Raw genomic sequence first — 25,833 nt, 5'->3', positions numbered from 1 at the left:
TGAAAGAACTCTTAGCTACCCTTTTTATCTCTAAGAGTCTAAAGATTTCTATGACCTAGAAGTACTTTCATACATTTGGAGAGGCTTATTTGCATTCTTTAAATTTATATTTATTGAGGTAACGATTTTGAACCCTGGGAGGAAGAAGACCCTTTGCTGATGTCAGCTTGGGGGGGTTGCTTATACATAACGGAGCATTAGGTATTTGGGGGTCAGCCTGCTCACACAGACCAGTATTGATTCCATTTCCATGGTTTCCATTCATAGCCATAGTACACACTGGGGAGGTGGATTAAATGAATGATATGCATTGCTTTTTATTTTATTTTGCTTTGTTTTTGATATAGATCATGAAAACATTTAAATGACTAATTTTTGTGGTCCATTTGCATTACAAATGTTAGATTTATATTGTGATCTAGAATATAGTTTTTAAATTTTAAACAGGCAGGATATTGGCCTTAAGTAGGTATAAGGACTTGGACTATTTTTTCAAAAAGAAACAGTTTTGGTCATAAAGTTATAAATTAGCATGTGGTGACCAGTAAATAAATGTATATTGAAAGAATATACATTTATCTTATATATAATAATAATATTAATAATATAAGTAATAATGTATATTGAAAGAGTTCCCTTCCTAGCTCAGTGGTTAATGAACCCTACTAGGTTCCATGAGGATGTAGATTCGATCCCTGGCCTTGCTCAGTGGGTTAAGGATCAGGCATTGCTGTGAGCTGTGGCATAGGCTGGCAGCTGTAGCTCCGATTCGACCCCTAGCCTGGAAATTTCCAGCGGCCCTGAAAAGCAAAAAAAAAAAGAATAACAACCAGAAGAAATTTGGGTGATTCTTAATGCATTCATCTAACCTTTCCTGTTTCTAATTTTGAATATAACTTGATAGTAATAGATATGTATTAGATAAAACTGAATCCTTTTGGTCAGTTATACTTCAGGTACATCTTTTGTTGCTGTTACTTTGTATGGCATTTATCAAAGGTGTTAAGAAACTTCTGTTGAAGTTAAACCTTAGGTAGAAGGTAGAAACATAATAATTTGTCTATAGGACCACTGATTAAAGTGCATGAAATTCACAGTCCTTTTGATGGTGGGAGGGGAAGAGAAACCCTTCACTTCTGGCCTGTACTCAGCTGCCAAATGCATTTTCATTCCAGGTGGCTATACGCAAGCAAGAGATCGAAGACAGACTCAATTCATGGATTGTGTTCAATGAAAAAAATAAAGAGTTATGTGCATGGTTGGTGCAGATGGAAAACAAAGTTCTCCAGACAGCAGACATTAGTATTGAAGAAATGATTGAAAAGCTCCAAAAGGTAAGTGGTGCCTGCAGAGGTTTTAACGACCACAGTATTATTCTCTGCCCTCCTCACTTTGCTCAGAGCTCTCAGTGTTGTAGGTCCACCTCCACTGAGATGGGAAAATCGGGACCACTCTGAGTGGGCATGATGCTAAGTACCGAGGGCAGCTGCTTGCTCTTGGTTAGGAAATGTGTTTACGTCTCCTCAAGCTTCAGTTCACACCTCAAGTGAGTTATGGCTGCTCTAGTTGTATTTTGAAGGGGCTCCCCAGGCCAAATGAGAAGGAGCCATGGCAGTGGGGCTCAGAGTGAAAGGATCCCTAATTCCCACAGAGAAAGGAAGAAAGAGGCTTCTTGCTGCTGTCACCCAGAATGCCACTCAGCTAAACCTCAGGAAAACACTTGCCGGTAGATTAGACTAATTGAGTTATACTCAGTAGTCCTCAGATCTCAAGTAGGTTAAGTTAGAAGAAATCTATGAAGGGAAACCAGAACCAGGGCTTTTGAATTAAGAAAGTAACTACTGGCTTTCACTGGTGGCCTAGTGGTTAAGGATCCAGTGTTGTCACTGCTGTGGCAAGGGTTCAATCCCTAGCTTGGGAACTTCTGCATGCCATGGGCACAGCCAAAAAAAAAAAGAAAGAAAGAAAATGACTCCTGCCTTATATACACTGCATGCACTGAGTGGGCCTCATTTGACATTTTAGCTACTCATTGAAGAGCTGCATTCACAGGGATGAGAAGTATTTTTGGTTTTTAAAAAATGTCACCAGGCACAACTGTGTGTTTATAGCTGGCAAAGAAGTGAATTTTTGATAATGATTCAGGCTTTGTGTTTCGGTGCCTGTGCCAGGACTGCATGGAAGAAATTAATTTGTTCAGTGAAAACAAGTTACAATTAAAACAACTGGGTGACCGGTTGATCAAGGCCAGCAACAAGACCAGAGCGGCCGAGATCGATGATAAGCTCATCAAAATTAATGACCGTTGGCAACATCTTTTTGATGTCATTGGATCAAGGTAAGAAATGGCCAGGAAATGGATTCCTACTTCCCCAGGTACCATGGTTACTTCACAGATCTGGAAATGGAGCTGTGTCTTCCTCTAAGGTAATTCAGCAGTTTTAGCAATTTATAGATAAAGGCAATGTTGGGTAAAAATGAGTGGAAATTCCTTTTTTTTTTTGAATTCTTATTTCAACAATATAGGAATATTACATTTTAGGTTAGCTCACTGTAGTATTTTTTTCTTTAGCTTGAAATTTCACATGAATTAGATGAGGTTTAAATGAAAGCTGGTCCATGAGGAGCTTTGCTTAGCAGTTCTAACACTGCCTTAGGACTTGCACGTCCGCTGGATGAAATCACATCTGCCTGTTCCTGCTTGTGTGGCAGGTGCAGGCAGGTTAGGACCGAGGCCCGATTTCTAGATGCTGCTTCCGAATGTCCCTGACTGCTCGCCCCTTTCCCCTGCCCCCACGTTCAAGGCAGGGCTCTTCCGCAAGTGTGTGCTGGATGTGCCGGGTCCCCAGTGGCCATCCGGTCCCAAGGTGTGGACTAAGGCTATGATCATAAATCAAGGCTGTCCAGTGCTTGTTGAAAACAAGATGGGTGGTTTTATTTCCCAATGAAATAGTGATGACAGTGCCACTCAAAGCTTTCAAATTTGAAGTCTTCCGTCTTCAAATTCTCTGTCCAAAGAGAGACCCTGACCAAGGCGTTTTTCAGTTGTAACCTGTCAGGGAAAGAACAGTTGCTTGGCTTTGAGGCTATTCATGCAGCTCTATTTCCACTGGCCAAGCCGATCTTTTGCATAACAGGGTGCTCTCATTTTTGAACACATATCATGTGGACTTTCCAGGAGAAACCCATAAGGTAAATAAAGAATTGGCAAGTACTGAAAATAAAATGATCTTAATAATTCAGCCTTTTATCTCGCTCATAGGTGAACCTGAGTGAGCCAGCAAGTTACCAGGCTCGGTGCTTTGAGAATTATAGACAGGAAGGAAGATGAGTTAGTTACATTAACGGAGCAGACATGTGAGCAGCTGTAAAACCAAGTGGTTTGAGAGCTCAGATCTCTTCTTCCCTGAGTGGGGGTAGGGATTGGGAGAGCCTAATAGGAGAATGCTCTTCCCAGATGGTCCTGAATAAGGGGTGGGGATGCTGCTAGTGGCAGAGAGGGAGGAATGTATGTTGTGAGCAGAAAGGTACAGGGTAAAGCAGTATGGAAACTGTTCAGGAGGAGTTCCCTGGTGGCTCAGCAGGTTAAGGATCTGGCATTATCACTGCTATGGCACAGGTTCGATCACTAGCCCAGAAACTACTGCATGCTATGGGCACAGCCAAAAAAAAAAGGAAGGAAGGAGGAAAGGAAGAAAGGAAGAGAAAATGGCTCAAGAACAGGAGATGAAGCTAGAAAGGTGGATTGGGGCTAAGTCTTAGAAGAGTTTAAATTTCAACTAAAGGTTTGGCTTTCAAAATAAAGTATGAATTGCTGTTTTTTAGTAGTGCAGAGTCTGTTGAAGAAAATACTCAGTGATTTGGCAGGCAGCATAAGCTGGGCTGAATTCAACTTCTCTCTACTGGCAGTTGAAAAAATAAATCTATGGTAAGCCATGGTGGTGACGCAAGCAAGGATCAAGAGCACAGATTTTGAGCCAGTCCGCCTTTACCACTTACCATTGGAGACTTGAGTAGTGATTTATCCTTTCTGAGCCTCGGTTTCTCTATCTACAAAATGTGTCTAATGGCACTGCTTTCATCAGAGGCGGCTGTGGGCATGAAAGCCGCGTGACTCACAAGTGACACAGGCCAGCATGAGGGAGCCAGCACTTACTGAAGGGTTATTTATTATCATTGCCTTGCCCTGCAAAGACTCAGATGAAGTAGCTCAGTTGTTGGGTGGAAGAGGATTCTCATGGCTACATGTAATAGTGAGACCCATGACACCAGTGTCTGTCGTGTAGATTCACAATGCTTAGAATGGAGCTTCAAATACTTGTTGAAATGAGTGACTGTCTAGTACATAAGAATACAGTCTATTCCTGTGGGTAAATCATGTCTTGTTGGTCTTTGTCTTCATTGTCTTTCTCTCCTAAGTCATCTTGGGTGCCTGACACTAAAGGGTGTGAATAAGAACATTCTACCTGTTCTTGGAACAGGATTTAGTTCTGCTAAAGGACCTAGAGTGATGATTCATTCTTAATCACTTGTGCTTTGGTTATATCACTTCAGAGGGTTTTTTTTTTTGTTTTCTTTTTTTTTCTTTTTAGGACTGTACACACAGCATATGGAAATTCCCTGGTTAGGGGTTGAATTGGAGCGGCAGCTGCCAGCCTACACCACAGCTACAGCAATGCAGGATCCAAGCCATATCTGCGACCTACACCACAGCTCACAGCAATGCTGGATCCTTAACCCACTGAGTGAGGCCAGGGATCAAACTCACATCCTCATGGATACTAGGTTACTAGGTTTGTAAACCATTGAGCCACAATGGGAATTCTGTCACTTCAGAGTTTTAGTAGCTGTTTGCTTCCCTCCCTCCTCTCTGTCTTCAGCCAATTCCTTGGTGGGAAAGAGGAAGAAAAAAAAAAAAGACAAAACAAAACAGCAAGTGAAATTTCCCTGGTCTTTAAGGAAGGAGCAGTTGGCAAAATAAGGAGTTGAAATCACAGCAAATATGTCGACTGCCAGTTGTATTCTTAACAATGTGTTTTTTATGTGTTATTTGATTTAATGTCCATGGTAATTCTGAAAGGTAGATGCCATTATCCCATTATACAGATGGGGAAACTGAGGCACTGAATTAAATAACTTGCCCACAGTTGTGCTGCCTCCCTGCCCCCCTAGACCTTTCCAGTTTGTTACATTGAGATGGGAGGAACATATTGAGAACCTAATCTCTTTAAAACTGGGAACTAGAGAGGAAATAACTTATTTTACTTTAAAGCAGAGGCCAGACTGAGACAGATGGTTGAGTATCGAGGGAACTCTTAGTTTACACTGCAGGTGAATCTGGGTTCAGGCAGAAGACCTGTCATATGTTGGCTTCATGTGGCATCAGCTCCTTGTCTGGTCTCTGACATTGATAGAATCATTATGAGAAAAGCAGGAGAGGGGAATTCCCTTTCAGCACAGCAGGGTTAAGGACCCAGCATTGCCACAGCTGTGGTGCAGGCTGCAGCTGTGATTTGAGTTTGGTCCCTGGCTTATGAGCTTCCATGTGCTATTAAAAAAAAAAAAAAAAAAAAAAAACCAGAAGAGCAGGAGAGAATAGGCTACAGAATTTGAACCACGTTGACCAGAACCTGCAGCCCTGGTTGAGGTTTTGGTCAAATGAGAAATGGCGTCATATGACCAGAGCCTTCTGGACACCATTTAACCATATCTGCCCTGTTCCCAGGGCTCTGCTGCTTCATTGCTGTGGGGAGGGACAGCATCTCTTGTTAAAAACAAGTAAGATTTAGAGGAAGACCCTATATAGGTACCCAGCTTCATGACTTTAAGGTTTTAACTATAAGCCTTTAACTTCAAATTTGGAAATGGTGTTTGGAAGTCCAGGACCTCAATCAGGTCTAATCCACAGGAAAAAAAAATTGAAAAAGATCTGTTATTTCAACACAGAGAGGTAAATTTCAAAAGAACTGATAAGACATGAGGACTGGGTTACTTAAGTGCACCTTAAATTTACTCCTTGTTTCAAGTAGGAGGCTCCATTATGTGGAGCTGGGGTGGGGGAAAGATAGGGGAAGAAATGAGTGGTATTTGGTTTTTTAAGTGCCAGGCTCATATATATATTATTTCATTTCATTCTTGCAACAACTCTGCAAGGTCAGAATTCTCCATTTTACAGGGAAGGACACTGTAGCTCAGAGAGGGTAAGTAACTGAGCCAAGGGCAGTGGCAGTCGTGCACAGGGTGGGATGGAGCCAGGGTCTTTCTGTCCCCCTGCATCATGCGTCAGAAGAGCACTTGGCTCCTGTGAGACTTTTAAAGGTGGTTTATCAGAATTTTTCTAAAACCTAGAACTCAATGGAGCTGTCACTATTTCCTCCAGAGCAGGGCAGTGGTTCTCAAACTTGAACCTGCATCAGAATCCCTGGAGCTTCTGAGAACTTAGATGGCTGGACCCCCTCCCCTACCCCCACCCCACCCCAAGCTTCTGATTCCGGACGTTTGGGTGGGGCTAAGAGTGTGCATTTCTTCTTCTTCTTCTTTTTTTTTTTTGTGCTTTTTAGGGCTGCTCCCACAGCACATGGAGGTTCCCAGGTTAGGGGTCTAATCAGAGCTACAGCTGCTGGCCTACACCACAGACACAGCAACACAGGATCAGAGCAGCATCTACAACCTACACCACAGCTTACTACAACGCTGGATCTTTAACCCACTGAATGAGGCCAGGGATTGAACCCACAACCTCATGGTTTCTAGACAGATTCGTTTTTGATGCACCATAATGGGAACTCCAGAATGTGCATTTCTAACAGGTGCCAGGTATTGCCAATGGTGCTGGTCTGGGGCCCACACTGGGGTCAGCAGCAGGGTGAGGTGACACGGTGGATTTGCCACTTATAGTGACTAAGTCCTGTGACCTCTGGGAGTGTGTTACCTTGTCAATAAACTATGTGCAAGATCCTGGATGAAAAAGCACCAGAATGATGGTGTGCTGGCTTCAGTGTTGTGCAGTGTTGTGCAGTATGGCTCTATAATAAGGGAGGTGAGGGGCACAGACCCAAACCATGGCTTTTCCTTTGCTTTTAAAGTGGTTCTCAGCTCCGGTGTAATTCTTAAAGAATCTAAAGGACACATCTCCTGAAATAACCAAATCATCAAGGGGCTTGGGGTGCCTAAGTCAGCCTTAATGCCGATTTCCTCATGTAAGGTCACATAGGCCCCGATGTGGGAGTTAGAACCCACAGACTTGGCTGTGCATCAGAGCTGCGGAAGGAGCTTTTAGCATCCCTCTCGGGCAGCATCTTACATTTGTGACATCTGAACTTTTATAAAACATGCTATTAATTTTTTCAACGGAAGGTCCATTTGAAGCGCTAAATATTGTAGTGATTATTCTAGAACCCAGTCTGATTTGATGATAAATATTAATTATATCTTACTATGCCTATTGACAGAAGAAATGAAAAGTTAACTTTGTTAAAATTGTAGCTGTTGGCGCCCCCTCTTCCCCGTATTTTCTAAGATAATATCTTTGAAAAGTGACCCAGCAAACCCTGAATGCAGGAGAGATGGTGAAATTACAGAAGTCATTTTTCAGAACTACTGATATATGTGATCCCATGTTTTGGTGAAAGCTAAGTTACCTATAAATAAGAATAGTTGAGACACAAGATGTTGGGCAGTGGACCAAAGGATGCACTGTTGCCTTGCTTCAGCCCGCATGGACCACAGCTCTGGACCCTTCAATGGGACAGATGCCAGAGAAAGCCTCAGCTTGACACATAATCTCACCCTGTGAACCATTGATTTCAAAATCCCAGTAGTTGAACTCCTTAAAAGTCCATCTCCTCTCATTTCCCAGAACCCCCTTTGCATGTCATTGATCAAAGTCTTTGCTCTGCCCCATCCGTGAAGCAGGGGCCCTGTGCCCTCAGTGATCGACTCTGTCTGGTTGTTCATGTTGACAGAGCCTCTTCAGAAATGTGAGGGGTAGGGGTGGGGCCTCTTTTTAAAGACTCTTTCTAGCATCTTGTGAGAATGGTCTGGTCAAAGCTTTCAGTGCCTAAAACAGATGAGACAGCTGAGCAGAAAGATATACCCCAGAGTGTTTATATTGGTGTCTGTCTGTGTTACAATCATCAGTGATTTTAATTTTTTTTCTTTTCTAAATATTCATTATGGGAAAAGGAACATGGAGGCTTTTTTTTTTTTTTTTTTCACCTTAAAAAAAGTCATGAGGGAATTCCTCTTGTGGCTCAGCTGGTTAAGAACCTGACTAGTATCCATGATGATTTGGGTTTGATCCATGGCCTCGCTTGTGGGTTAAGGATCCAGCTTTGCTATGAGCTGTGGTGTGGGTTGCAGACATGGCTTGGATCCTGTGTTGGCTGTGGCTGTGGTATAGGCTGGCAGCTGTAGCTCCGATTTGATCCCTGGCTTGGGAACTTCCAAATGCCACAGGTATGGCCATAAAAAGCAAAAAAAAAAAAAAAAGTCATGAATGATGTTTCCTTTCTCCTAATTTCTCTTTGATCACTGGTGGACTTGGCATCCTTAGGCTGGTGTTTTGAAGGAGGGCTGCCTGCAGACATACTGCCTATGGTCCCTTCCTATTGAGACCAGATGGCTCTCCTATCAGAAAGATCAAGTCCATGAAAGAAACTTTTAAACTAACCATAAATTTCATGTTTTACCTACCAACGTAAAGAGACCACCTGCTTTATAATAGTACTTAAAATATTGTCACTTAAGCTCAGCAGTTACTACCATGACAACTGTGTGTTAAGATTGGTTTTCTACCCTTTGAAGAATGGGCAGGAAGATAGGTGCCTTTTTAAACTGATACCTTTTTCATTGTTCTCCTTTTAACTGTATTTTCTCAAGGTTATTTAGGAAGACCAAACAATGCTGCTAGTCAGAAAGTTGACTTGCTCTGGTCTTAGCAGGTTGCCTGCTCCAGTGGGACTGGAAGGACTCAGGGATTTTAGTTCAGGGAGGGTCAGATGTAAAGTCGGCCTCCCTGTTTCCTTCTTCCTTCCCTTCAGGCCCATTGTCCCACCCCTGAAGCAGGTGGCTGCTGTTCCCAAGCCTGCAGAAGTGCCTTCCCCAGGGTAGGAGAGCATCCCCAGGAGACAGCAGCCATCACAGGGTCAGCAGGCTGGCGCCCAACACCAGCCAGGTCCAGTGCACTGAGCCTTTGGGGTCACCAGGGACAGCCAAGTATGTGCACACAAATTAGATGCTGCATTTGAGAACTTTATCCAGATGTGCACTTCTAATTTCACTGGTGTACAGTGTGCCTGCTATGTTTCAAGGTGGTAATGTAATAATGACTAAATATTGGGCTTCAGGGACCCATGAAAAATGATTCATATTATCAAATCTCCAAATGGTGCTGAGACTGAGCCTAAAAGGGTCTTGGACACAAACCAAAGGTGTTTCACTGAGCAGAGCCACTCAGGATCACGTGGAGAATGTGCATAGGGCGATGGAGAAACTTACAGATACTCACTTACGGGAAACCCTAAGAGGAGCTAGTAAGAAAAACTGCAAAATTTCTTTCTCTGCGAAGTCTTGAATACCATTTATACTACAAGATAGGAATTTTTTTCCCCTGGAAAAAAAAAAAAAAGCGAAAGAATAGAGTAAAGTCTCTGCCCTTCCTAAAAGCCAGGAAGCCCAGGACTAAAAAACGCAGGGCAGAAAACGTCCTGGGGAAATTTTTTTTTTTTTTTTTTTTTTTTAGGAGGAAAGGAGGAGCCATTCCTCTTGGACCTGGGGGCTTCAGATTTCACTGTTGCTTTTAAACCTGAAACAGAGACATTTAATTTGATGAGAACACAAATCCCCTTCTCCGTGCCCCCAATCTAAATGTTTCTTCCCTGGGTTTATAGCACTTCATAAATAACCCAGAGCCAAGATAACACTGGGACTTTATTTCCTCTAGCGTTGCAATTCTGTAGCGTCAGAACAAAGACTGTGTGTGTGCGCACGAGAGGCAAGAGCTGGAGATATTTGTTTATTGGAAGGGAGAAAACTGAGATTAAAAATTGCAGTTCATGGAGAAGCAGTTCTCCCCCTTGCCTGCCGGCGTTGCTCTGAGGTGGTGAGCGGGGCCGTGCCCACGGGAGCCTGCGGGAGGGCGGCTCATGGGAGATGCTGAACCAGTGAATGGAGAGGCCGCCAGGCGGGGGAGGGGCCGCCTGGTGGAGGTACAGCCGGGAACTTGGAGGTTTCGCTCAACCTAAGGAATGATTTTTTCTCATCAACAGTAAGTGCCATTTCAGTCATCAGCTCTGCATACGGGAGGGGCGGCCGCTGTCTCTGTGTGTCTCTCTGTCTCTCGCTGGCATGTTGGTTACAATAGAAATGACGGTAGAGATGGTGGCTGCGGAGTGTGTGCGCTCAGCCATGGGGGAGGGTTCTTTTCCCGTGTCAGCAGGCGCGCAGTGTCTGCAGCCAGCCTTTGACAAGCAGGGCAGAGAAGTGAGTGTGCTGTGTGGAAAATGGAAGTCCTCTGGCTGCATAAATGCTTCAAAGAGGCGATTAGCTACGATGTATTGTAATGTTGGTGCCCTCAAATCAGGGCTTCAAGATATTCCAGTAATGATTATCTTAGTAGCAAGATGTTTAGTCATTTTCAAAGATGCAGTTGTGCAGAATTTGCACGGTGTCTTTAGCAACTGACAGCTACCCACTGGTCTGAGTATCTGCTCTTTTCACTACAAATTCAGATACTTTGACCACCTTAGTTTTCCTTTTTTTTCTTTTTTTTTTAAGTTATGTTGTCCACATTGACATAGGAATTTTTTAACTTAATGCTGGTCCAAAGGCCTTAGAGCATGTAGAGAATAGGACTGAAATGTAAACCACTCCATACATAAATTTGATATTTAAAGCCTTCCTTGGACATTTTAAGACTTTGGGCTTTATACATCCAGTGATAATCACCTGGCTTGATTTTTGTTTTGGGAGGAGAGCAGGGTTTATAGGTATTAAATCCTGACCCATTGCTAGCTAAAGATAAAGGAAAATTTTTATTCACTTTGATTATTTTCTGTATTTCTACCCACAGTCCCCACAAAATAACTTTTAATTTGTATTCTCTTTGGCAGAATCCTTTTTTTGCTTCGTATCGTATACTAATGTTTTGGTTTTATTCTGGTCTTCCAGTAGTCCATACAGGTGAAAAAAACACTTTGCATCTAAATGTTTTGTTTCTGCAACCCTCGAACTAGCATTCAGCTCAAGGAATCAGGCTTATTTTTTCTAGAGAAATACAGTTTGTTCAAATACCTGTGTGGTTAGCATGAGTCAAGCGCACCTGCAAAAAGCTTGGACCAGGGCAGTGATGGTGGGTTTCTGAAGCTGCCTTGCTGGTTGATGTCATTCAGAGCTATGCTTGTCTCCCTGTGCCAACAGTCTGGCTTCTGAATGTGTTTCCTTGTTTCTCTATATGAACTCGGCATTTAAAATTTTCCAAGAGCAATATCAACAAGGCCTACCTCGGAGGCCGGTTTCCTGGGTTGGCAAATGGCGTGTCCTTCCTGATCTGGGAAAGGTGATGGTTCGATAGATTAATGTCTGCGCAGAATAGAACGACGCAGACACAGCAGTAAATCTGCTGGTTCGCAGAGTAAGTGGTAATGTGATTATCTGAGAAACAACATCTGTTTATTCCACTGGGCATTTGGGGATATTTCACCTTCTACCAGAGGTTGGGACATAGAAGCAAGTTAAGTCCTGACTGGATGAATGTCTTATAGCTTCTTGGCAACCTTCTTTTCTTTCCCTCCTTAATTTGCCCTAAGTGTTTGTGTGATGGGTGTGCTTGTTTGGAACTACGTTTGCCCACTGTGGAACTGAGGTTTAGAAGCGTGTGTGTTGGAGTTCCCATCGTGGCTCATTGGTTGATGAATCTGACTAGGAATCATGAGGTTGCGGGTTCGATCCCTGGCCTTGCTCCGTGGGTTGGGGATCCGGCGTTGCCGTGAGCTGTGGTGTAGGTCGCAGATGCGGCTCAGATCCCTCGTTGCTGTGGCTCTAGTGTAGGCCGGCGGCTACAGCTCCGATTTGACCCCAGCCTGGGAACCTCCATATACTGTGGGAGTGGCCCAAGAAATGGCAAAAAGGCAAAAAAAAAAAAAAAAGAAGAAGCGTGTGTGGCTCGTAGTGTGGCAGCCAACTGTGGCAAGATGGCTTAACAGTTGTGCTCATCTTTACCTTTTTCCTTTAAAATGTAATGTGACCACCTTTTTTTTTCTGAAAAAGACAAATTCAAAGGTATGAGTGAACATCATTTACTCATTCAGAAGACATTTATTGAGTACCTCCCATATTGTATTAGAATGTTTAAATTTAGATCTAAGACATTACCTTTGAATCCTCAGGGTCTGCACAGGACCCAAGACAAAGCCAGTGGTTAAATGTTTATTGAAAGGAAATAATGGAAGGGCAAAGTGAGCCTCCAAAACTCAGCCCTTGGAGGCTGGGTTCCTACACCCCAGTGTGTCATGGAGCTATGAGTCTAGACTTCTGATCATGCTCCCTGAAGGTGATAGAAACTACCCCATACCCCTAATATGTGCACATTAGCATGTACAGGTTTATAGGAGATGCCAGAAGAAAAAGTGCTTAAAACAGCAGCTCTGGCCAGATGGCCCAGGTTGTAATCCTTCCTCTGCCGCTTAATGACCATATGACTGTTGTAAGTTATTTAATTTCATTGCCTCAGTTACTTTGTCTGTCAAATGGGGATGTTACTGTTGGGAGGGTTAAATGTGTTTGCTCACTTACAGGTAATGTACAACAGGCCTAACACATATAGATGTCAGCATGTTCTGTAGTTGTTCCATTTTGGTAATAATGTGTGTGAATTATAAAGCATATCCAATGTTGAAATTTTAAAAGAATGGGATAGCCATCCTGTGGTACAGTAGAAGCAAAAATAATGTATTGGGGAAATAAAAAAATTTTTTTAAATAAAAAATTAAAGAACGGGTTAGCAATAGAAAGTCTAATCTTTCATTGTCGCACTCCACTGGTTTGTCTTGAGCACCACATTTTGGACATCCCTGCCCTGGGGTACCTTCTCCATACTCCCCCCTCTGCTTATTGTATGCCTCACTCCTTGGGATTAGCAGGATTCAGGATCATGGCATCTCAGTATTTTTGCATCCAGGTTATTTTATTACTTGTTAGCACCCTTCATTTAAATCATTGCATTCTAGCCTTCTACTTGGAAAATAAAGAGGCTGGCTGGGATCCTTATGATAGAATAGGGTCAGGTGCTGGATGGAGCAGTGGGGGCTGCCACTCTGAGAAGAGAAAGGAGGAAGGATGAGGAAGTAGGAAGGCTATGCAGAGGCAGCTGCCCCTCGAGTCTCTCCCCTCCTTGGGAAACTTCTAGGGCAGGGTTTCTCCATCCAGAGTCTCCCAGGAAGGTAGCCCCTTGCAAACTGCATGGAAGACTTTGTCCCATGGAGCTGGCTCCAGCATTGTCTGAAGGGTTCCTTCTGTTCTCTGGGCAGTCAGGGTGACAGGACATTAGGATGAGAGGGGTGTACCTCAGAAGCCAGGGGAACAGAGGAAGGATATAGGTTACAGCTACATCCAAGCCTGGCCCCCGGATTCTGTTACTTCCTTTTTAATAAGTCATTGTGTGGCTTCGAAGGAAATTTCTCCTTGTGGTATTTGCAGTAAGAATGTAATTTGGAAAATAGACCTTTTTAAAAATTTCACGACCACAGTTTTCTGGGAATTTATCTCTGTCAGGTGCTGTGCCAGAAGCTTTCATGAGTCTATGTCTCATTCTGCCCTCTCAGCCACCTAGTGAAGGAAGGCACTGCTCTTGATACCATTTTACAGGTTATATTAAGCAGAGCCGGAATTCATTCCCAGACCCTGACCACGGAGTCAGTGCTCTTCATCACCAGGCTCCATGGCCTTCTTCTGGGTTTGCTTACCTTGTGGTTCTGTTGTGGATAAAATATTTGTAAAAGGACTTTGTGGGTCCAGTGCTTCATAAATGAGGTATTATTATAGCATGTGATGCCAGTCGGCAGCAGTAAGAGCTAGTATTTTACTGAGTCTTGCCCTATGCCAAAGGTTTTATGTGCATCCTCTTGTTTCCCTCTTATAGTTGCCTACAAGGTGGATAATTTGCAGATAACATGGAGACTGGGCATCAGGTTCACAGCTTATAGATGGTGCAGTGGCACTTTGACCAGGGTTTGCTCACCTCTGGCCAAATGTCACCCAGATGCCACTGCCTCTCTGAAGCTGAAGGGACCTCAGAGGCCTTTTAAGATGAGGGGCTAAGGTTGAAGGATTTTCCCTGAATCATAAAACTAGTTGGAAATAGAGCTGGAGCTAGAGGTCCACCCCAAATCGATCTGGTCCATAGTAGGATGCAAAAAATAACAGTCATAAAAATAAAACACACACAATTCTGTGGTTTACTTAAGTAATAGCGTAATAGCTCCTATGTATTTATCCAGTCACAAATGTCCACCAGCACCTCCTGCCACTAGACTGTGTGGGGAGTACTTGCCAGCCCTATGCAGCCTGGCCAGTGAGGGCTGTGACATGATGGGCACAATGACACACACATAGTCAGAGAGCTGGGGGCTTCGAGAGCATATGGATGGGGATGAGCACGTGGGCTCCTTTTAGAGAGCAGTGGCAGATGCTCCAGGAGAAGGGAAGGAGAGCTGCCTTGTGGAGTGAAGGAACTGAGAAGGTCCGGAGTTCAAGCTGATGGATCAGGGTAGGGCGAGGGCCATGGGGGAAGGTTTGAGCAAGGATCAGACTTGGTGGATACGAGGGCTACAGACCAAAGGCGGGTAGTAGGGTGAGGAGGGCGGCAGGAGTCTACTCCCAGGCAGTCAAGGAAGAGCTGCCATGCAGGGCAGGTGGTGAGTTAGGGTCAGGGCCATGGGATGCGGTTCTTATACACTTCCTAACAGAAGTGATGATCAGTGGATACTTTCCATGCAGCTGTTACTGGAAGTCTCTGGCATTAACTCAAGAGCCACAGGTCACCAGAACAAGCCCTCACTCGCTCTGCTTGAATATTTTCACATTTTCTTTCAACATCTATGTGGAAATCTTTCCCTCAGCCCTTGCACCACGTCCCTGTTGACGTGCCAGTAATCCGAGCTATTGACACCATGTGTGTGTCCACGTCCCATCAGGTGGGTTGGTGAGGTGCATGGAGCTGGAACTGCCCTTGCAGATATTCTGGGTCCCCTCCCCCCTTTTTGGCTGAGGCAGCAGCCCCACAATGGGCTGGTTCCATGTGAGAGCACCCCCTGTCCCCCAGGCTGGACACAGTGGGGTCTGGCACAAGCTCTGTACTGGCTCAAGTTGAAGGTCCCATGAAAAACAAGTGAACCAGGTGGGTACAGTCTTTACCCATCAGCGAAGGTCCCTGTCTGCTTCAACCCTGGTGACTCCCAAGACAGAAACTGGATGGAAGTGACGTGTCATTATCTTCACCTTGAAAGAAAGAAATGGCATCTCGTGTCTCCTCTGGAGCCCCAGACGTTCTGGGTCTCATCTCAGGGGATCCCACCTGGGAATGATAGGCTGTCACATTTACATGGGTAGATTAACTTTTAGTCCATTTGAAAATCAACCAGAACAGTAATTTTGTAAAGGGTCTCATTTTCTGTAAAAACTCATCTCAGGGGACATGAGCATTGTCCTTGCTATAAAGTCAACCAATGATGATTTCTTTCTAGCCTCCAGCAAGCACTCCTGCGGGCATGTTCTTTGCACCACTAAACATTACACTTTTGTTTTCCATCTCTTTTTTCCCTGCAAATATGCTTAGGGTGAAGAAGCTGAAGGAGACCTTTGCTTTTATTCAGCAGTTAGACAAGAACATGAGCAACCTCCGCACCTGGTTAGCTCGGATCGAGTGTGAGCTTTCCAAGCCTGTGGTTTATGACGTCTGTGATGATCAGGAGATCCAGAAGAGGCTCGCTGAACAGCAGGTGGGGAAGCGAGAAGTGGGCTCTGGTCATCGCGTGGCTGTACATGGGCTCCACTACCTCAAACCTTCCCCGCTATGGTTGTGTGTTTTATCTGGTCCACATTTCATAACATGGGTTTTTTTTTTTTTTTTTTCCCCAGAGAAAGCTGACTGCCTGTTCGTGTTCTTGGGCATTGGGGGTGGGGTGCAACTAATGTTTAGGATGCAGACGTTAAGCTTTGTGTAAATAGAGTTTTTTTTATTTTGTATTTTTCTTCACTTTGATTTTTGTTTTCATCAATTTAGTTTTGGAAGGCATAATTCATAATTTTTCCAACCAAAGCTTTTTGGGGGACAGTACTTGGTGTGTCTGATAGAGCTTCAGGAAAAAAAAAAAAAAAAGGCAGTGAGAGGGTAGTTCCTGCTTGCCTTAGAAAGCCTCTCCTGCAATGTTCTGGGAGTTTCAGTCATCAGGTCTATGTCTCTCAGCCAACCTGGGAAATTCCATAGTGTGAAAACCCTGGCCCTAACCTGATGGGTGCTCTTGGGTCTCACTGACTTACCAAAAGTCCCTTCCTGCCCTGCCTGGGCTCACGTTGACATGCTCACTGAGTTTGTCTTTACTTTTCAAGCAGTTAAGTTTCTTTTATTCTTTGAGTAGCTTTTCTTCACTTGTTTTTCTCAGCCTTGAGAGTGGATTCTGTTTTAACCACATAGGCATTATGGTTGTCATCCAGTTTGCAGACCTGTATCTGTTTTCTTCACATTTCCTCCAGAGCTTCTGTGTTTGTTGTCTGTCAGCACAGCAGGGCGATTTGCCTGCAAATAGCAGCTGCTTGGGGGCAGAACCAGGGCTGAACCTTTTTCATCAGACTCTTATCAAGGCCAGAGGCCACCCCTTGATGATGAATTCTCTTGGGTTGAGGTCAGTCTTTCTCAAGGTAACAAGCAACGTCTCACGCTACCAGGAAATAGAGCTAAGTATTTGATAGTCCTCTCGACTTAGATCTTTATTTAATCCTATTACGATTACTGTTTGAATAATGCCTGTTCTCGGATTTTCAAACTAGTATGATTTAGCAATGCTGCAAAGTAAAAATACTGGTTTTTCCACTTAGCCTCAGAAATTTAAGTATGGCTTTTTTATTTAGGTCATCGAAATTCTGTCTCTGCTTTTTGGAGAAATGAATATTGATTTAACTACCATGTTAATGGACATTGCAAAGACTTTAATGCCCTTATCAGTACAGTCACAGCTACTGAACATTATTGGCTTCATTTTGATACAGGATTGATCTATTAGGTTGAACTTCTTGAGCAGTCTCTTCATAGACAAGGCCTTGCGAATAACCATTTACCTTAACTGGTGAGTTTTTTTCAGGTAACTAGAACAGAAGCTGACAACATTTTTCCTCTTAAAGAATGACTGGCTAAATTTGGCAGGGACTAATAACGTGTGTTAACATTTTGTAAATCTGAAGTGTGACAAAACGTCATTAAATTGCAGGGAATTTATTTCCAGGAGTGTGCAATTTGGTGCAGCTGCCATTCTCTCGACCATGTCTGTTCCTGTACGGAAACCATCTTTAATTTCAATCTGGTTGATTTGGAGGTTTCCTCTTTAGAATTCAGAATCACTGTCATGAAAGTCTTATCCCTCAGTTACAGAGTGCAATTATGGAGCTAATGTTCAGGACTGCCATTGCTGTAGAGAGGATAGATGTTATATTAATATTCTATCGCACTGTCACAATCACCACAATTGTAGCAGTTTAGCACAGAGTTATCATCTTGCAGTTCTGGAGGTCAGCAATCTGACCCTGGGCTCAGACCACAGCGTCTGCTGGGCTGCGTTCCTTTCTGGAGCCTCTAGGGGAGAATCCCTTTCTTTGCCTTGAAGTCCTAGAGGCTGCCTGCATTTCTTGTCCATGGTCCCCTTCAAAGCCAGCAATGCTTCATCTCTCTGTGCCTTTCTCCCTCAGATTGACTCTCCTTCTGCTTTGAAGGACCCTTGGGATGCCATTAGGCCACCCAGATAATCCAGGATAATCTCCCTGTTATAAGGGCAGCTGATTGGCAGGTTTAATTCTCCTTTGCCCTGTAACCTAGACAGGTCGTGGGGATAAGAACATAGTGGGGGGGTGGGAGGAAGGAGGTTGAGGGGGGGAATGTGCTGATATTCTGCCTACTAAAGATGTCCTGAGAAAACCTTTAGTATTCTTATTTAAAAAAAAAAATTATATCTGGAGTTACCATTGTGGCTCAGTGGTAACAAACCCGACTAGTATCCTTGAGGATGCAGGTTCGATCCCTGGCCTTACTCAATGGGTCAGGGATCCAGTGTTACCATGAGCTGTGGTGTAGGTCACAGATGCGGCTCCAATTTGACCCCTAGCCTGGGAACCTCCATATGATGCAGGTGTGACCCTAAAAAGCAAAAACAAAAACAAAACAAACAAAAAGTTATAACTAAACCCAGACCTTGAATTTTCCACCCAAACCAGAAAATGTGTCACACGTAAAAATTCTGTATGGGCCATTTTTTAAAAACCTGACTTGTGTTTCTGTCACTAATTTAAATATAATAAATTGCTTGATTGCTTCCAGAAATAAGACCCAAACATCTGGGATCACCTAGTAAGTAGTGCCTCTGCCAAAGCCCTCAGGCCCTCAAAAGTGATTAAGAGCCACTCATCATGATATCCTTGGGGGTCTGGTGCAGGTAGAGTCAGATCTTCTCCTCTTTGTGTGAGACTCCTTAGGTAATGAGAGTTGTATTGTCATTCCTGTAGAATTCATCATCTTCAAAATACGAAAGAAGTGGTGGCCACCTTTGTGATGCTTTTAAACCACAGACCGTTTTCATTGAGTCTTCAGCCTCTCTCTCCAGTTTTCTTTAGTTTCCTGGTTCCCTGTAAGGGCCTGATGGTGGCATGGAGGGTTAGGTACCCCCACTCCCTGTAATTACCAGTGGTCCCCTCCCTAGTGGGCCAAGTCATCTTCATGCCAACCCCCAAATCCTCCCCAGGGCCCCACCCCCCCACCCCCGCAGAACTTGCTTGCTACCCCCAGACCCTCCACCAGAGGCATTCTGAAGCCACCTCCCAGGGCCCCCACAATCACATGATTTTCTGCCCTCTCAGCCAGGTTTTCTTCTCCCTCCCCTTTATCTTGTTTTTCTAGTTTCTTTTGTATTCTCATTCTTCCTAGCTGCATTCTCAGCTCTAGTTCCTTCCCCCATCCCCCTCACTGCTCCCTGACTGCTGGTAGCTCTTCGCCAGCTTCAGTGCTCGGTGTCACCTGCTCAGGAGCAGAACAAAATGAACAGGCACCTCTGTTTCCAGAACCGTTGGCGAAGTCTTTTTGTTGTTTTGTTGTTGTTGTTGCTATTTCTTGGGCCGCTCCCGCGGCATATGGAGGTTCCCAGGCTAGGGGTCCAATCGGAGCTGTAGCCACCGGCCTACGCCAGAGCCACAGCAACGTGGGATCCGAGCCGCATCTGCGACCTACACCACAGCTCACGGCAACGCCGGATCGTTAACCCACTGAGCAAGGGCAGGGACCGAACCCGCAACCCCATGGTTCCTAGTCAGATTCGTTAACCACTGCGCCACGACGGGAACTCCGGCAAAGTCTTTCATGTTGTTTTATGTTGTTGCTTAAGTCCCACTTCATATCTGCATTTGAACAGTTTTGAAATTCGGTCCTTGTGCAGACTCTGACCTCAGCGGGCACAGGTGGTGGGATTATTTCAGTTTGCAAAATGTTACTTGTCCAGTATTTCAGTGGTTTGGGCTTTAAAATATGGTCCACCGGAGTTCCTCTCATGGCTCAGCAGAAATGAATCTAAGATCCATGAGGTCACAGGTTCGATCCCTGGCCTTGCTCAGTGGGTTAAGGATCCAACGTTGCCATGATCTGTGGTGTAGGTCACAGACACGACTCAGATCTGGCGTTGCTGTGGCAGTGGTGTAGGCCAGCGGCTACAGCTCCAATTAGACCCCTAGCCTGGGAACCTCCATATGCGGCCCTAAAAAAGATAAGAGTAAATAAAAAAATATGGTCCCCCACTTTGTATTTTACAAGGCAACTCACTAGTTCATACTTCAATATCAGCAGGCCATTGTTTTAGAGTTTGTTTTGGAAGTTTTGAAAAACTTGGGACTCCTTTTTAATCAAGATGTTGATGGTCCTTTGTAAATTATCATAGAGCTAATTTCTTGCTGTTGTTTACCCTTTATAGTTATCAGGATTTTTTTTAGCTATTTTATTCAAATGTGCTAAGTAAATAATGTAGAGGAGCTGCAAAGAGGCTGTTAAAATACGTGGCATTCATGTTTATCCATAGACTGGACTTTTTGAATGCTTTTCAGCCATGTCCTATCCACCCCTACCAGGGGAGGTCGGGGGCAGGTTGTCACTATTACTCATTGAGCACCAGCATTAAGATTCCTTATTTATTACTTTGGCGAAAAAAGTTGAAAGGGATATTTATCAATACCTGTAAATTTTAGAAAGCCTGTGGCAATTCTTTGAACAGGCAAGAATTCTTAAACCTGGAGTTTTATTTAAACCTAATAATTATAAAGCTTGTCATCCCCTGACCCCAAGAAGGCTACTCCCATTGCAGCATTTCAGGCAGTTGTCCTGCACTTAAGAACTTTAAAAAAAAAATCACCTGCGCATCTCTCTCCATAGGACAAACTGAAAAACACACTTTCTTCTGAATGTAGCTTTGAGGTGCTCACTTTTCATCAGTTAGGACCTATGTGGAACTGCTTGATTTAAAACGTGCTTTGAGTGTTACCATTTTCTTCTTTCATTTCTACCTGGATGCCGAATGATCTAAATTGTGCATTTATCAGAGGAAAAGTAAGGAAACATTAGTCGTATCTAGTGATCCAATCATAAGCTCCAAAATTATTAAATATCAAAGTGACCTGGGATGACCTTCATGCTGCCTTGGTGCAGACAGGGGCAGGCACTGTTTATAAAATCATCCTTCCTGTAAAATAAACTTCACTGAATCCGGGGAACTTTTATAGCTAGCAGTGGCTTATTTCACTTTGTCTTCCTCTTTCACTTGAGTACTAAGTAATTGGGTACTAAGATGGGTGGTGTGGTCACATGTCATGCATGCATCACAGAATCTGGCTATCAGGAGAGGCCTCATTCATGCAGGCTCCTCCCCTTACCCCCCCCCCCCCCCCCGCCCTGCCGTCCTGTGCAGAAGAAAAATTCTCTAGGTGATAACTGAAAATGCTGTGTTTATTCTTCAGCAAGTTTTCCACTTTTTCTATGACCATGCCTTTTCTCTTGGTGAATGTTCTTTCTTCTGAGCCAGTCTTACTGTTTTCACCATGGCACAAGATGCCAGAGACCCTACCCACTTTCAGAGCTGCAGCCGCAGCTGGACCCCCTTGTTGGAGGGCAGAGTCTCTGCCCCGAATTCTTCCCTTGGGCCTATGAGCCCTAGGCTGGGCTTGGGGGTGGGGTAGGGGAGGCTCTGGACCCTGGGCAGCTGCATGCACATTTGGTGGGGGATGTCTGTGTGCAGATAGCACAGAGGCCTCTGGAGACTTAAGAACTCTGTGACTGATAAAATGGTAAGAGTTTCTGTGGCTGACATCTTACATCCTGTTGGAGACAGTTTTCTGAGAAAAACCTCCCCAAAGCTAGGTCTGAACTGGGGGCCTGGGGACTGGTGGTGTAGAGCAGGCCCTGTGCCCTCCCCAGGTCTGGGGTAGTGGGCTCTTGGGATGGACCCCCCACTCTTCCCACCCTTTCACATAGTTCAACAAATCCGTCCCCTTATTGCCCTTAGCCAGGCCTTGTGGCAGGTGCCACAGCACAGGGATCCATGGAGGAGAGGATCCACCTAGGCCAAGTCCCAGGTAGAGACGCTCGCAAGACCATGTCCCCCAGGCTGGAAGAAGGGTGGGGGCATTGGGGCTCCTTGGATGCCGGCCCCCTACCCCCCCACTTCAAAGTGCCTCTTCTCTCCCGTTGGTGTAGGACCTGCAGCGAGACATCGAACAGCACAGTGCGGGGGTGGAGTCTGTGTTCAATATCTGTGACGTCCTCCTGCATGACTCGGATGCCTGTGCCAATGAGACCGAGTGCGACTCCATCCAGCAGACCACCAGGAGCCTAGACAGGCGCTGGAGGAACATCTGTGCCATGTCAATGGAACGGCGAATGAAGTAAGGACCCAGCAGCCCTGGGTGTCTTCAACGCGGTTCTCCAGCCCCTGGTCCTCTTTAGATCTATTAGGCAGTGTTCTGTCCCCTTCACTGAGAGACATGCCAAGAGTTGGAGGGATGGCTCAGTAGGTGTGACCAGTGCTCATGAAAGGAGTCGTTCAAGGAAAATAGAGTCAGGGCCATGTCTTCCCTAGTCGGGCATAACACGTGTGGCCGCTGTCCTTTAGGTAACAGAGGACACCTGTCTCCTGCTGGGCCACCTCCGTGGAGCAGGAGTGCCCAGCGGCCTGCCACTCCCGGGAGGAGGATGCTCTGACCAAGAAGTGATGTGTCCCTGGTTATTTCCTGGAAAGGATCAGGGTCTGTGCTCCACTCATGCTTAGTGCCAATGCCGGGGGATTGGCAATGGGACCAGTCCCAGGAGAAAAAGCCAGATCAAAGCTCTGGTTAGTGGATGGCGTTGAGTTTCTTTTGTTCCATCAGAATTGAGGAGACGTGGAGGCTGTGGCAAAAGTTCTTAGATGACTATTCCCGCTTCGAGGACTGGCTCCAGCCGGCCGAGAAGATGGCGGCCTTCCCCAATTCCTCTGCTGTGCTCTACACCATTGCCAAGGAGGAGTTGAAGAGGTTTGAGGTGAAGACCCTCCCCAACCAGCGCTCTTGGTAACCAAGGACGTGGCGGGCCAGGAGTGGCTGAAATGACTTCCTGTTGGTGGCAGGCTTCCCCCACCTCTGGCCAGGGCTGCCCTGTCCCCAGCCTGTCATCAGCTGCTTTGTGGCTCCGCGGGGGCATCACCAGTTATGCCAACCACTATGCAGTGAACTTGAAAGCCTGTTCTTCCGTTGCCAGGCAGTTTGGGGCTGGGGGCTGGGTCTGGAAGGGCTGCCCTGGCGCTTTGGCTTGACAGTACCCTGTGCCACAGGCCTTCCAGCGGCAGATCCATGAGCGGCTCACGCAGCTAGAACTCATCAACAAGCAGTACCGGCGCCTGGCCCGAGAGAACCGCACTGACACAGCCAGCAAGCTGAAGCAGATGGTGCACGAGGGCAACCAGCGCTGGGACAACCTGCAGAAGCGGGTCACGGCTGTCCTTCGGAGACTCAGAGTAACCCCTGCATCCCCAGGGCATATGTAGATGTTCAGGGTGGGGGTCGATATGTGATATCAGGCCTGTAACAAAGCCACAGGTGGAAGAGTCATCAACTGTCTTAATCTGCTTCCAGCACAGCCCTCCCTTTTGTTTAAGCCCAAAGCTTCCTTTTTCTTTTTTCTTTCTTTTCTTTTTTTTTTTGAGAAGTTATTTGCTTAAGAACAGGCTTCTTGGGCAGAGCCTGTTTATGGGATTTGTGTTATTAAACACATCTTTTTTGGACTTCTGCCACCCTTGAGGGTGTGCATGTCAGCTCACATACTGCCCAGAGTCTGGGGCACCACTGTTATCAGGCCTGACAAAGGTGCCTCTCCGGCTGAAGAGGGACCCTTTTGGCCCATCTCCCACTTTGGTGTGTCTTGTTGGTCCCTGCACTTCAAGGGGATGAATGGAGCGCCCCCCCCCCCACCCCGTGTTGTAGAGCTTGGGGGCAGTGCTTATCCTCTCGATTTCAGAGCTTGGTGATGAACCTCAAATGTTGGGGTGTAAATAGTCACCTTAGATTTCTGTAATTCCCAGGACATCCTACCTTTGTGAGCCCAGGTGTAAACTGACAGGATGGGTGTGGGTTGTTGCTGCAGGAAATAACTTTAATCCTTGCTTTTGTTCTCAAAGCAGGGTGTTCTTGAAACCCTCCTAAGAGGAAAATTGGGTGACTTTTTTTTTAACCCTCTCAGGAGGAAATTGCTAACTTTTCAGACAACCCCCTTGTATTAATTTCTTTATCTTCTGCTGATTTGACTGTGACCAGCTTAGACATTCACCTGGCACTGAATGCTATGTTGTTGTCTGAGAATCAGCTGCCCACCTATCAGCTGATAACCTGACAGGCATCCTTAATTGGAGGTGATAAGTCTGAGTTTTCTTTCTTTAAGGAAATACATTCAGAATTGTATCAGTGAAGGCAAATGGGTGTTAGTCCAGGCCTAACCCCAAGATCAGTACTTTTATATCTTGGACCTGCTAAATCCTTCTGTTAAGCTGAAGCTCCTGCAGAAGTCTAGGTGCCCGGCCTGCACTTTGAGGAGGGTTCCTTAAAGGATAGATTGGGAAAGCCACTGCCTTAGCCTGGAGAATTAGAGAATTTCAAAGGCCGAAAGAATCCTAGCATCACAGTCAACATCCCCATACCTTGCTTACCAGCAAAGACGCTGAGACTCAGAGAAGTTAGGGGCTTGTCGGTTTCACACAGCCAGGGCAGACCCGGGCTCTGGACCCCACCCTGATCTCCCGAAGGCCTCCTGTGTCAGGGCTACTCCAGGTATCCTTTGCCCTCTGCTGAGAGAGACCTCGCTGTCTGTCGCTCACTCTATCCTCAACACAGACATGATTTTCTTCCCTCTCATAGCATTTCACCAGCCAGAGGGAGGAATTTGAGGGCACCAGGGAGAGCATTTTGGTGTGGCTCACGGAGATGGACCTGCAGCTGACCAATGTGGAGCACTTCTCAGAGAGCCACGCTGATGACAAGATGCGCCAGCTGAACGTAAGGCCTGCTTCCTTAGTGCCTTCTCAGAGAGCAGGCCAGGCACAAACTCTACCTGACACCCTAAGAGCGTATGTCAGAGCTTTGGAGCAGCCAGCCTGCATCCACTTATATCTTGCTGGGTTATCATGAGCAAGGACGCTGCTTCTTCAGTCCCAGGGTCATTGGAGCCAGGCCCTCTATTCTCTTGGTCATTTATAATCATCCAAGGGGAGAATGTGCTTTAGGTTCCAAACAAAACTTCCTAAGAAGCTGTTTCTCCACTGCTTGAGTCTGAGTACAGCCTGTGGGGTTGGAACAGGAGGTAACTCGTTCTCAAGAATGGGGCCAGGGAGTTCCCTGGTGGCCTAGCAGGTTAAGGATACAGCATTGTTACTGCAGTGGTTCGGACTGCTGCCATGGCTCAGGTTCAATTCCTGACCCAGGAACTTGTAAATGCCACTGTGTATAGTCAAAATAAAAAAAAAAAGAGTGGGGCCAGACACAGATGTCTTCTCTCCCACTGTCACAAATGTCTGTGTTACACTTCAATTGCTGTAATTTTCTCTGTGGCTAGATTTTTTAAGAGGTTGAGAAATGGAAGTTGCCTTCCTTGATAAAATGGCACCAATGACCATCACTGTTGTGTCAGCCCAAACAAGTGCTGGTCGGAGGGTTGGAGATGGATGATGGGAGATTTTCTGTTTCCACCAAGTGTCAATAAGGCAAAGCCTGTTCCTCACACCCAGTGACAGTGGATGTCCATCCATGTCAAACTTTTGAAATTTTTTTTTTTTTTTTTGTCTTTTTGCTGTTTCTTGGGCCGCTCCCGCGGCATATGGAGGTTCCCAGGCTAGGGGTCAAATTGGAGCTGTAGCCTCCGGCCTATGCCAGAGCCACAGCAACGTGGGATCAGAGCCATGTCTGCAACCTACACCACAGCTCACAGCAACGCCGGATCATCAACCCATTGAGCAAGGGCAGGGACTGAACCTGCAACCTCATGGTTCCTAGTCGGATTCGTTAACCACTGGCGCCACG

General features: G+C 45.5%; 1 protein-coding gene across 5 annotated transcripts in view; it reads left to right on the top strand.

The window, feature by feature from the left end:
- SYNE2 (spectrin repeat containing nuclear envelope protein 2) overlaps window positions 1–25,833 on the top strand; it is a 356,033-nt gene that overhangs the window by 315,062 nt on the left and 15,138 nt on the right. For 4 of the 5 annotated variants that reach the window (XM_047767512.1, XM_047767510.1, XM_047767513.1 and 1 more), the window contains exons 98-104: window positions 1,176–1,334; window positions 2,172–2,338; window positions 15,833–15,995; window positions 21,989–22,176; window positions 22,660–22,810; window positions 23,100–23,282; window positions 24,676–24,813. In XM_047767512.1, coding sequence (XP_047623468.1) covers window positions 1,176–1,334; window positions 2,172–2,338; window positions 15,833–15,995; window positions 21,989–22,176; window positions 22,660–22,810; window positions 23,100–23,282; window positions 24,676–24,813 — 1,149 coding nt within the window. Of the gene's footprint in view, window positions 1–1,175; window positions 1,335–2,171; window positions 2,339–10,232; window positions 10,268–15,832; window positions 15,996–21,988; window positions 22,177–22,659; window positions 22,811–23,099; window positions 23,283–24,675; window positions 24,814–25,833 lie in introns of those variants that run through there. The other variant, XM_047767514.1, reaches the window with a different exon arrangement.

Source organism: Phacochoerus africanus, chromosome 2 (assembly GCF_016906955.1).
Source record: "Phacochoerus africanus isolate WHEZ1 chromosome 2, ROS_Pafr_v1, whole genome shotgun sequence".
Lineage (NCBI taxonomy): Eukaryota > Metazoa > Chordata > Mammalia > Artiodactyla > Suidae > Phacochoerus > Phacochoerus africanus.
Note: the sequence above shows the minus strand (reverse complement) of the source record. Positions and strands in the feature narration are given on the sequence as shown.